The sequence below is a fragment of the Bradysia coprophila genome (genome assembly GCF_014529535.1).
Source record: "Bradysia coprophila strain Holo2 chromosome IV unlocalized genomic scaffold, BU_Bcop_v1 contig_84, whole genome shotgun sequence".
Taxonomy (NCBI): Eukaryota; Metazoa; Arthropoda; class Insecta; order Diptera; family Sciaridae; genus Bradysia; species Bradysia coprophila.
Genome location: NW_023503376.1, coordinates 3,588,512 through 3,601,316, shown reverse-complemented (window position 1 = coordinate 3,601,316; position 12,805 = coordinate 3,588,512). Strand labels below are relative to the sequence as shown.

The 12,805-nt window shown below is 38.4% G+C and overlaps 2 protein-coding genes and 2 long non-coding RNA genes across 4 annotated transcripts; 3 read left to right on the top strand and 1 right to left on the bottom strand.

The window, feature by feature from the left end:
* Window positions 1–4,885: 4,885 nt before the first annotated feature.
* LOC119072910 lies at window positions 4,886–5,449 on the top strand. The gene is made up of 3 exons (XR_005086955.1): window positions 4,886–5,022; window positions 5,078–5,296; window positions 5,361–5,449. It is a non-coding gene; the product is annotated as an uncharacterized LOC119072910 (long non-coding RNA).
* A 25-nt stretch (window positions 5,450–5,474) lies between these two features.
* Window positions 5,475–5,828, top strand: LOC119072909. Its single transcript, XR_005086954.1, has 2 exons — window positions 5,475–5,597; window positions 5,666–5,828. It is a non-coding gene; the product is annotated as an uncharacterized LOC119072909 (long non-coding RNA).
* LOC119072907 (intraflagellar transport protein 57 homolog) lies at window positions 5,814–11,006 on the bottom strand. The gene is given in 6 exon segments (XM_037178228.1): window positions 5,814–6,006; window positions 6,069–6,249; window positions 6,252–6,353; window positions 7,205–7,316; window positions 8,744–9,084; window positions 10,550–11,006. Coding segments are annotated over 6 exon segments (1,212 nt in total). The 5' UTR covers window positions 10,865–11,006; the 3' UTR covers window positions 5,814–5,845.
* Window positions 11,007–11,366: 360 nt separating this feature from the next.
* LOC119072992 lies at window positions 11,367–12,801 on the top strand. Its single transcript, XM_037178314.1, has 5 exons — window positions 11,367–11,553; window positions 11,614–11,771; window positions 11,928–12,063; window positions 12,164–12,242; window positions 12,568–12,801. Exons 1-5 carry the CDS (start codon window positions 11,408–11,410, stop codon window positions 12,799–12,801), a joined length of 753 nt encoding a protein of 250 aa, XP_037034209.1. The 5' UTR covers window positions 11,367–11,407.
* The last annotated feature ends 4 nt before the right edge of the window (window positions 12,802–12,805 follow it).

Genomic DNA, 12,805 nt, shown 5'->3' with positions numbered 1-12,805 from the left:
TAAATGGAATTTCATATTTACTTTTTCGGCCGCGATCTAGTGTCTATGACAGTTGGTGAAACACTTGCAGACTGATTTCTTTGTTTATATTGTTGTGGCTTCATCTCGGCTTCCCCTCGTTAGTACTGGCCTACGACTAGTCCTGAAAAATTCCACTCGTAACGAAATGGTTATTTATGATATCGAGTGCAAAGTTTTTTATTACAATGAAAGTAGATAAGTAAGTATGGCCAGTCCATACAAGTCGGAGCACATACGGATTTGCATGGCGCCACCTCAAACGAACTTATTTCTAGTGGAAATTTGCACTAGAAATGAGTTCGTTTGAGGTGGCGCCATGCAAATCCGTATGTGCTCCGGCTAGAACAAATTTGAACGTTTGGCCATACCTATCTATTTACTTTCATTGCTTTATTAAGCTCTCTAGATGTGTCATTATGACAGGAGGCCGCAGGCATGAAACCGATAAGCAAAGAAAAACATTTGATCTGTCACGGCTAAACAAAGAAAACCGATTTGACCTAATTTCCCTTGAAAGAAAATGTACACACTTTCCAATAGGTTTGAAAAACTGTAAACACAGATTTTCACTGGCCGAACGAACACGATCGGTGAATCGTCGGTGATCATATGAATATTGAAGGGGTTACTTCTGCATGGATTAAATTTAACATAAATTTGATATTTAGTATAGCCTTGTAACAGACCCGTGAAGTTTACTCTTTCTTTCTGATCTCTTTTTTATTACATTTCGTCATAAAATTACTAATGTCGGAGATCTATGTCTCTCTGAACCAACGTCCTTGCTTAAGGACATTTACCTGACTGAAGTTATTTCATTCAGCGAAATGGTAACTGGCGTCCCCACAGATAGAATGAATATGTCGAAAGACGTTTAGAACCTATGCTTCCAATACGTCAAAATAACGTGTAAAATCATATACCATTTGACGTGTTGGATGTCATGATGGTCATTCAACATATCAACATATTTACTCTACCTATGGGGTAAGCTCAACCGAAATCTGTTGCCTCAACCTGCATAACCTCAGTTACATTTATTGATGACAAGAAAGATGGGTTTTACGAAAAGGAACTTGGTTAATGATGTATACGCAGTGCTGGATATTGCTGGAACCATATCGCAAAGAATGGCGGCAACATTTCATTCTTTGCGCTCTATTTCCCAATGAATGTACATACCAGGCACGGCCGATTATTTAAAATCGGTCGATTTATCTTGGACGCATTCATAATTTATGTCAAAATAAAATGAAAATGAGTGCGTTTGAGTCCAGTTTTAAAATATTTATGTACTCCGCGATGACGCTATGCGCGCTAGACCATACCTGGTAATTTACATTCTTTGCTATTTTCAGGTGATAAACTTTAGTATCGTAGAATATTCTTGAAATGTCGTAGCTGTGATGTTGGTTCACAAATAACAAGCTGATATTAGAAAAAAAATTTTGGCGAAGATCTATTACATTTGAGCTTTAGTGTCAGTTTGTTTGCGACTCGAATAAGTTCAAAACGAAAATATGCGCGGAAAAACGAATGCGTCTGAGCCGTCAAAATTGCATTTTAATGACTTTTTGGACTTTTTGTTATGACAGCAGCGGTTAATTTTTTGTGTAAGCAGCATAGCGAAGGAAAACGGTTGAAGTTTTTTTTATTTTAAATTTTATTCGATTGGGTGTAATGTTAATACTAGTTTACATCGTTGAAGGTGATTGATTTTGAAAGGATTTGTGAACCTGTGTTGAACGCTTAGAAACTTACAGTTCGCATTAAAAAACATAGCTAACGCCGACCCGTACGAAACACCTATTCGTATCAAAAGCCTTTAATGTGAAACTCTTCATTTCTCTAACTTCATTTTCTTCTCTGCTGAAAAACTATTCTCCCTTTAAAATCACTTACATTATCCACTCTTTGCCGGAGGCAATATAGACAGCCCCGTACGAAGACAAATTTCATAAATTCCTATTTAAACAGCTATATACCGCTATATTTAACTATATTTCACTATAAATAAACATTTCACAGAGGAATATGCTATTATATAGCTCTATATGCCTGTATATAGCTCAATATAGCTGTATATAGGTATATATAGATGTCCGTATATGGAATCCCTGAAACCCCACACACATAACAAATTATTTCCATGTTAACAGAAACTCTCTAAGTATCATTTTCCCCAAGATATTTCTATTTTACTAAAATCCAATATGGCCGCCGGCAGCCATTTTGTTAGGAGACCGGAAATAGTACCGACGCTTTACATTCGTTAATACCTTTCAAACAAAAAAAAATTCATGAAATTCGGTCAAAATTTACTCGAGATATTGTCAAAATACACCACGTTCACTGTACTTCCGAGTAGCCAGATAAGAGCTCACTCCAAGAGACCTAGCTCACGCTCCGGAGAACATAATTTCATAAATTTTTTTTCCCTGATTGGTACGGTCAATACCTATCTAATAAAGCTAAAACAGACGAAATATGTTCAAATGTGGCCTACAAGCAAAAACTGCTTGCCGCCCTGTGCCTGTTCCACACCAAGGGGTCTAACTCACGAGTCGGTCATCCGATTTCCATAAACTTTTTTTTTGTCGATCGGTATTGTAAATACCTTTTATTTGACGTATCACTTACAAGTTTAACGTTTAAATGTCCGGAGATATCGTCGAAAAACCGTAAAGCACTTATTGGGCCACAGCTCGGGAGGGGTCGATCAAAAATCACTCATCTTCGAACTTAGCCTGTCTTTTGACATTACCAAACGGGAAAAAAAAGAATTTTCAAAATCGGATGCGTTTTACTCAAGTTATCGTGCAGACAGACGGACAGACGGACATTTTTTTTTTCGCGGATTTGGCATCTCTAGACAACCACAATAGGTTTCCCCTTACTCAGGGAGTCCAATTCGACGTGTTACAAACGTATGCGTAAACCCATAAGACCCCAGTACTTCGTACGGGTCTAAAAATTCCAATAAAAGTTGAATGGAACCTATTGAATATATCAATATTACGAATATTACGCACACCCGTACCACCCGCACCCTTTTTACGTATCAAGGTTAAATTTAATGCGAAACGTTTGCATGAAACATTTTTGTTTCCCTTTCTGTAGCTTCTGGCCTTAACTACCCGAATCAGAAAATCATTGCCACTGCATCCCTAGGACGAAACAAAGGTGCCTTCGCCACGCAACACTACCCGGTTCGACAGCAGTTTAGCCTGGAAAAGCGATGTAAATTCGATAAAACAGACGGACTTTCATACCCCATACGGCAGCAGTGAACCGATTTGCCTTTTTAGACCCGTACGAAGTACTGGGGTCTTATGGGTTTACGCATACGTTTGTAACACGTCGAATTGGACTCCCTGAGTAAGGGGAAACCTATTGTGGTTGTCTAGAGATGCCAAATCCGCGAAAAAAAAAATGTCCGTCTGTCCGTCTGTCCGTCTGTCCGTCTGTCTGCACGATAACTTGAGTAAAACGCATCCGATTTTGAAAATTCTTTTTTTTCCCGTTTGGTAATGTCAAAAGACAGGCTAAGTTCGAAGATGAGTGATTTTTGATCGACCCCTCCCGAGCTGTGGCCCAATAAGTGCTTTACGGTTTTTCGACGATATCTCCGGACATTTAAACGTTAAACTTGTAAGTGATACGTCAAATAAAAGGTATTTACAATACCGATCGACAAAAAAAAAGTTTATGGAAATCGGATGACCGACTCGTGAGTTAGACCCCTTGGTGTGGAACAGGCACAGGGCGGCAAGCAGTTCGGCCACATTTGAACATATTTCGTCTGTTTTAGCTTTATTAGATAGGTATTGACCGTACCAATCAGGGAAAAAAAATTTATGAAATTATGTTCTCCGGAGCGTGAGCTAGGTCTCTTGGAGTGAGCTCTTATCTGGCTACTCGGAAGTACAGTGAACGTGGTGTATTTTGACAATATCTCGAGTAAATTTTGACCGAATTTCATGAATTTTTTTTTGTTTGAAAGGTATTAACGAATGTAAAGCGTCGGTACTATTTCCGGTCTCCTAACAAAATGGCTGCCGGCGGCCATATTGGATTTTAGTAAAATAGAAATATCTTGGGGAAAATGATACTTAGAGAGTTTCTGTTAACATGGAAATAATTTGTTATGTGTGTGGGGTTTCAGGGATTCCATATACGGACATCTATATATACCTATATACAGCTATATTGAGCTATATACAGGCATATAGAGCTATATAATAGCATATTCCTCTGTGAAATGTTTATTTATAGTGAAATATAGTTAAATATAGCGGTATATAGCTGTTTAAATAGGAATTTATGAAATTTGACTTCGTACGGGGCTGTCTATATTGCCTCCGGCAATTTAGTTGTATATGATAACAAGGCAAAGAGTGGATAATGTAAGTGATTTTAAAGGGAGAATAGTTTTTCAGCAGAGAAGAAAATGAAGTAAGAGAAATGAAGAGTTTCACATTAAAGGCTTTTGATACGAATAGGTGTTTCGTACGGGTCGGCGTTAGCTATGTTTAAATTTCAAACTTTTCTGTGTTCAGCATGAAATCGGAAAACATTCCAATCAAAGTCGAATGTTTTTGTGTCTGCAAAACGGATGGACGTGAACTCTTTGTTTCGTTTCGTTTCAGATTTAACCATAGATTGATTGGACTGCGGTGTACATGGAAAACGCTAAAACCCAATATTCTCATGTTTGTCACCATCACCGATGTGGTGGGCGTGCAAATTGTCAACGAAATGGTAAAGAGTCTTGCGCAGGAATATTTTGATATTTTGTCCAATCGATATTTTTATTCCAATCCACCACAATTCTAGTGAAATTCAACATTCGCGGCCACCAGAAATATGCTAATTCCCCAGCAAGGTATTCACATCGAACTGAATCGAAGCGATCAGCACATTCAAATTGGAGATGCTGCGGTGGAGAGTGATCGTTTCACCGTCGAAATTTATTGGCGACAGTGCCATTGGTTGAGTTATGTGAGTGGAAAAATTAGTTACAATCGACAGCACTCACATTGCACCATCCCAACAGTTGACGGAAAACCCATCGGCCGAAGATTCCTTCCAAATGCGGTACACTCTCCTGGATTGTCCGGCTGTGGAACGTAATTTACCGTAATGTTCGGTGCGAGGACCGTTACATGGTCCATGAGAAAATCAAAAAATCAGTTGCGCTCGTCGCTGCAAACATTGCGGAAGTACTTCGAAAGCGTTTTCTACATCCCCATCTGCTGCAAGGAAGAGATTGTAGGTACGTAGAAGGTTGTCTCAGCGTCGCGTCGGATCGTTGCTCACCAAAGTTTTTTGTGTTTCAGGTCGAGCTTTTTTCAAAATTTCTTCGGCTCTTCCCGACACAAACGATCTGACCGATTTCCTTCGAATTACCGAATTACCTCAGCACCGTTCCGAAACCCGGATGAAACTATCCGGCAGTTTTGATACATTCATTGATCATTTTCGCAGGTTCATACCAAGGACGATGTGTGATTTGTGGCGGTCCGGGAGTGTCAGATGCATACTATTGCAAGGAGTGTACCATCCAAGAGAAAGACGTAAGTGTTGAAGACCACAATTCCTTGACCAGCGACAGTCAGTGTAACGTTATAACAACAACTTTCAGAGAGACGGTTGTCCAAAGATTGTCAATCTGGGAAGTTCCAAGACAGACTTGTTCTACGAACGGAAAAAGTATGGATTCAAGCAACGTTAGACGAAAAAAATCAATTTTGGATTTTCGATGGAAAATAATTTTTTTTATTAAATAAAGAGCGCCACATCCGAGACTGATAAGCGTCGATTATTAACTATCAAAGTCCGGTACCGGATCCAATTCGGCGTAGAGAGCATTCTGCTTAATTATGTCTTGATCGAGACTATGCTTCAGTACACCAATTTCCAGTTCCATTTCGATAATTTCTTCCTTGATCTTTGCGATGGCCTTTTTGATGTTGATCAGTGGACCTTTCGAAAAAAAAACAATTTCCATCTCCAGTCAGTCCAATCAAAATATGTTCACGACTTACTTCCATCCGACATGGTGTTGCCCCGTTGTTCCATTTGAATTTTTACATTTTCCAAATTGTGTTCGACTTTCTTCAATTGTTGATCGAAATCCATTTTCTCCGCATCGTTTGTCTGGATAGCATTGCGAATTTGCGAGTAGTCCACCGAAACGGTTTTGTATTGTTGGATCAGTGCAGAGCAGACAGATCGTTGTTCAAGTGCTTCTCACGGATCTCAATTTTTTCCATTGCAAAGACGATGTCGTTTTGTAGGCGTTGCAGTTGGTTTTGAGTGGTTTCTGATGTCTATGGAAGACGAGGAAAATATTGGTTTAACGAAAGGAGAGAGGTTCGATCGAATCAATTATCCTTGCATTTCTGTGGGAAAACTAACAAAATCGGCCTCAATACCGAACACCAATGTGTGGACGATGAGACGGGAAATCCCATGAATGGTAGAAAGACTGGAAATCCCATGAATGGTAGAAAGACTGGAAATCCTATGAATGGTAGAAAGACTGGAAATCCCACGAATGGTAGAAAGTAAAAGGGTCTCAGCGCCTAAATGAAAAGTCAATTCGACAAACTGTCCGGAAGATATAGTCCTATTCAATAAGGTTAGTGTGTTTTTTAGTTCAACATCCCTCGTATAAAATTTGTGCTAAAGCAAACGAAGTAAAAGAAGAAGAAGTTGTACCAGACATAAGAAGTAAAAGATTCAATGGCCGTTTTCAAAATGTTAATTATTCACGGATCTACCACTTCTTTTTTTTTTTTTTTTATAAATATAGATTTTATTATCACTTCTTTTTACACTAGTGTGAAGTACAAAATAGGGCTCATCTAGCAAATTTTTCTTACAATAGAAAGATTACTTTACGTCAAGATAAATAAAAATAAAGATTTTACAAATAATAGAATACGCTCATTTGATGATGATATCACAGGTCATATAGGATTAATATAGTTTAACAAAAACATAAAAGAAAGAAAGAAGCATTTTGACTAGTCATATCACAGTTAAATATCACTGATTAAGACACCGTTCTCAGTTTATAAAATAAAAAGGTGACACCGGTCCAAACTCATCACCCTCTTTAACAGCAGAAATAGATTATCGTACAACGACTCAGACATACTGTGAAAGTTCAACTCACCGAATTTATATTTTCTTGTAAATTTTTCATTTGTTCCCAATGGGCTCTCCAATCTCTCGATTCTGACTTCACCACGACTTTGAGTTGTGGTAATGCCCTTTCAAACTCAAGCCTGTAATAAATTGACAGCAATAAATTAACAACAGAAAGGTATCGAGGAGTCTCGCACAGAGCGAGGTTCCTATACTCTAGGGTGATTTTGGAAATGGGTGGTGTATAGAGCGTTTTCCGATAAAGTGAAAATTGGAAGTGGGTGCGAACTCGATTTAGACTCGTAAATTTTCCTTTTACTGTGCTGTGCTGTTAAATGAATTCAAGACGAATATATGTCGATCAATATGAAGTTCCATCAGCACTATTTTATGTAGTGATTTCGAAGATTTAGATGCTGAAACTCAAGCCTACAAAGATTTCTGCAAAGAGTCGGCGAAATCGCTCGAAAAATCAAAAAGGCCGCTTTACAACCAATCATTTCTAAAGTGAGTCCAGTCTCCAACCAAAATTAGTGGAAACGAGAAATAAGTTGGACACTCCAAGGTGGAGGAATGACCGAAAAAGAACGATACAAAAATGATTTCGGTTGAGAAAATGTTTTATGGTTGGTACTAGAATTTCATGATTATTGAAATGCAAAGACGGTAAGACAAACTCACGAATTAATTTGTAACAAGGGAGGGACTGAGGTTATTGACATCGATCTATATTATGAACAAATAAGTTAAATTCTTAAGATGTAAAACTGACTATTCAAGAAAGGTGAATCTCGCAAGGAGACCTTAACCAAAGACAATTAATATGAACCGTTCTTAAAGCGTACATAAGATGACCATCATATGCGAAAGGCGAATCTCTCAGAGAGATCGGAAGCTCGATGTGAAACGTGATGAATGATGAATTCCCACGGAGATCGGAATAACAATCTAAACATAAATGTCGTAGTTAGTCGAACTGTACACCAGCTGAGGGTCAGTTCTTTGTGTGTTTGTCCATTTTCCACATACCTGGTTGGCCTTTCGTAATCTAGGAGGCATAGCGAATGTAATACATCGCTCGCTGGGTATAGTGAAGTCGGAGTCGGAGTCGGAGTAAATTTTCCTTTTACACTCTGCATCGAGTTTGCATCCATTTCCAACTTTCATTTTTCAACTTTCCAACTTTTCATTTTAACTGAAAATACTTTAGATCAAATTCGCACTGATTTTTTTTTTCATTTTGCACTTTGAAACGGTTAGTCATCTGCGAGGTCATCTGCTATCGGCCACGACTACCATAGTGAACAATTTGCTTTGGTTCGTGCCCTCTTTTACAACAAAATCTATGATACAGCTATTGAAGTAAAAGTTTTCTATAAGAAACAGTTTCAAACAACTGAAGTAATAGATCGAAGATCGACGTTAGAAGAAAACTAATTGCAGTAGTTACACATTCAAAAAAGCGAGTTTCAAAGTGGTGAACCTCTCGTAATAGATTTAATGGTCTTGCTATCCGTCTGTTAAACTTTAGCATGCAAATCTGGAAATCAAAACGAATCAAATTCACCTCCAATTTTCGATGTCAGTCAAATTGTTTTCGGCAAACGTTGGAAAACCGGTGACTTTCGTATTAGTTCTGCCCTTTAAATCCAGCAGAGCATTTTCGTCGGCATCATCGTCACTATCATCGCTAAACAGAGCATTTTGTTCTTCCTCAACCCGTTCCAAAATAATTTCATTCTCATTGTCTACGTATTCAACGGCAACGTCTTCCTCGTCTTGTATTTGTGGCGATAGGAACTTTGTTGTCAATTTCATTGTTTGCGTTGCTAGGCAATCTAAAATGTACCAACAAATGAAACCAGCACCTTGCATTAACTTCGATGTTGGAAAATCGGTTGATATGTCCTTCGTAAGCACAGATGGTATTTTTGGTCATTAATTCCCGTTTCTCGATAGAGAAACGGGTCTTCAAAAAAAAATTGCGTTTGTTTGTCCGCAGCCCAACATTATACTATCAATACAATCTATCTACTACCTGTTTATGTATTATGTATCTATCTATCTAACTATTACCTATCTTACGATTAACTATCCTATTATCTATCTACTTATCTATCTATCTATCTATCTATCTATCTATCTATCTATCTATCTATCTATCTATGTATCTATCTATCTATCTATCTATCTATCTATATATCTATCCATATATCTATCTATCTATCCATCTATCTATCTTGTAAAATGATGTTTTTTTTTTTTTTTACTTGTTTTAAAAAATAAAAAAATCTATCTATCTATTATCTATCAGATATATATTTTCTATTATCTATTATCTATTATGTGTCTGGGCCTGGTCCAAAAAATATTTTTTGAGTTTGTTTGTCCGCAGGCCTCAAAAGCGGCCTCGCAGGGGTCTGCCGGCAGGACGTCGGAGGCCATTTTTCAAAAGTGGCCTCCCAGGGGTCTGATGACAGGACGTCGGAGGCCATTTTTCAAAAGTGGCCTCCCAAGGGTCTGATGGCAGGACGTCGGAGGCCATTTTTCAGAAGTGGCCTCCCAGGGGTCTGGTGGCAGGACGTCAGAGGCCATTTTTCAAAAACGGCTTCTCAGGAGTAAGTCTACTAGACCTACGAGGCCAATTTTCGAAAACAGCTTCCCAGAGGTCAGTCAACATGACCTACAAGGCCAATTTTCGAAAACGGTCTCACAGGAATCAGTCGACAAGACCTACAAGGTCTATTTTCGAAAGCGGCCTCCCAGGAGTCAGTCAACAAAACATACGAGGCCAATTTTCGAAAATAGCTGTTCAGATGTTAGTCAACAGGACCTACGAGGCCAATTTTCGAAAACGGTCTCCCAGGAGTCAGTCGACAAGACCTACAAGGCCTATTTTCGAAAACGGTCTCCCAGAAGTCAGTCGACAAGACCTGCAAGGCCTATTTTCGAAAACGGCCTTCCACAGCTTATCCGATAAGACCTTCAAGACCATTTTTTTAGGATTCAGCCGTAGGATATCCGATGCTTTTCTTTGAAAACAGCCCCAAACGTCTCCCTCGGTCTATACTATGAAATCGTCAATTGTAATTTCCAATGAATTAAAATCTTTTTAGGATTGTATAATCTGATGAATTGTCACAAATCAAGTTGTAAGAAAATCGAAAATGAATCTTGTAAATATTTTTCAAATATTATCTTATTTATCTACGGCTGATCCAAAATAGGGTTTGTTTGCCCACAACCCCTTACAACAATTCAAATATTCAAAAGACTATACAGATCGATATAAAATTGAGAAACGGGAGTGCCACGTTAGTGGCCTTACTTGTCACGTCAGAAGAAAATTTATTATTTTGTTAAACATGAATACCATTTCTTGCAATACTTTGACGATATTCGCTATCGTCAAACTGGGGTCATGGAACTCTTGCGGCTGTTCGAACGCTCTACCACTCTGTCGTATTAACCAAGCACACAGTGAAGTGAACATGAAAAATTGTTCACCGGGATTGACACTTTTCAGGAAATAATATCGGCCTAACGGCTTCATCTTCATTTCCGACAACAATCTCTCGTAGTTGAGAATTTTCAATTTTTCCATCAAATCGTCCATTTGATATAAGCAAATGTACATCAGAGTGTTTTCTTCGGCCTCGAGAACCATTTGAAAGTCCGGTTTTACCATTTTCAATTTTAGACTTGTTTCTATTCGCGCACTAGAAAACAAACTTTCGATCGATAGAGTATATGAGGTGAGGGTGGTATACAACGGTGTGCACCCAACAGTAACGATATACCTACTATTAGGGAAAGAAAATATGAAATGAAATAATCTATTTGTACCAGATTTATGTGCAATAAAGTACTTAAGTATGAGGTCGAACCGGAAATGAAATCTGATGGGACGAAAAAGCTGTATGTTTAAATTCTTACCGCCGAATCGTGCATCTTTTAAATTATTTTTTACTTTCTAGCTTGAAAAATAACGATCAACTAAAAATGTAAAAAAGTGTTTCCAGTGTTGCCCGTGTTGCCTAAGGATTGAATGGTAATCGTGGTAATTCTGGTAAAACGGTAATGTGTTCGCAACTGGTAACGAAATAAGAGTTTTAAATCTCATGGCCTACCATCATTTGAATTTCTAAAGCCGCTAAAACCTCGCGACATATTACAATAATTACGTCTTCTGTTTTTATCGTTTAATTTCGGATTTTTAACTTTTAATAAAATGTCGAACAAAGGCTTTCGACTTCTAAACATCGATAAAAAGGACCAACGACACGAAAAAGTATGGCTAGCTGCAGTGAATCCGGCGGAATTTCAACGATCAATGAGATTCGAAAATTGTGAACTGATTTCGGTTCCATCAATTTGGTAAAATATGGAAAACAGTTGTCGGGGAATTGAATCTTTTTGTTAATCGTTTGGGTTTAGTGATGAAATTGCAGAAAAGTTAAATGAAGACGCTTCCGAGTTGGTGGCAACCGAACTGAGCCCGGAGGCCTCGAAACCCACGCGTTCATTTTTGGTGGCGTCTCAGTTTTTTGTTGGTCTGGTCTATGTGCATCAACGACAAGTGCAATTTGTTTACGGTATGCCCATTGCAAAGAGCAAGCTATTTATTAATTGCTTGAGACATTTCAAACCCTTCTAAGCGTAATTGATAAATTGTCATTTTCCGTATTCGTTTACTGACGAAAGAACCATTGAATTATTCGCGTCATTTAGGAGATTTTCATCTATTGCAGACTGGGTTTCTCACTACACAATCCCAACAAGATTTTTGATTGAGAATCAGAACATTGGCTCGAAGACTGAGTTCGAAGAAGAAACAGACCCTTTGCCAATGCGCTCAACTTCGAAGAAAGGATTGAAGAGGAAAAGGTGATTAAAAGACAAAAGCTCTAAATATGGGTGATACGACGTGCAGCTGCTCCAGCTTATTTAACATTTGACGAACCTTTATTTCAATTCTAAATTTCAGCTCAACGAAAACGGCAAGAAGTTCGAAACGCAAGATTTCGTTGACTCTTGACACTTCCGACGACCACGACGATATTGAGGTAAATTTCGATGCAATTTTTCTTAGGCATGATTTCCACTTACATAAAAACCACTCCGTTTAGCGCTTCTTTTCTATTGTTTAAAGAGTAAACGGAGAGAAAACGGAGTGCTTTTTTCGCAAGTGGAAATCAAGACTTACCTTTAATGGATGAAAGGGCAGATGCAAAAATGCGACGGAAGTCGTTGATCTTTGTCGTAGTCATAAGCCAAAATGTTTGTCTTGAGATCGTATGGTCGATCACTTACTGAATCACTTTATTCCCTTGGAGTCCATCGCATTCGTTTTAATCTTACACCCAAACTTCCGGTTATTACTGTCATCAGGCACAAAATTTGAAAACTTTGGATCTGTTGCAAAGTTCAGTGGTGTCAAAAAATGGCGACATTTCAATTCATGAGCCCGAACCAATTGCTGTTAGTGAATCCAATGAATTCACTTACTGCTTTGACATGCAATTCAATGAAGATGTTTTCGGTTCCGAACGAAACGATGTCGGTAAGAAATTCTCAGCCTCAAATCTCAACCGCAGATCTCAACATTTTTCCGGTAATTTTTGACTGC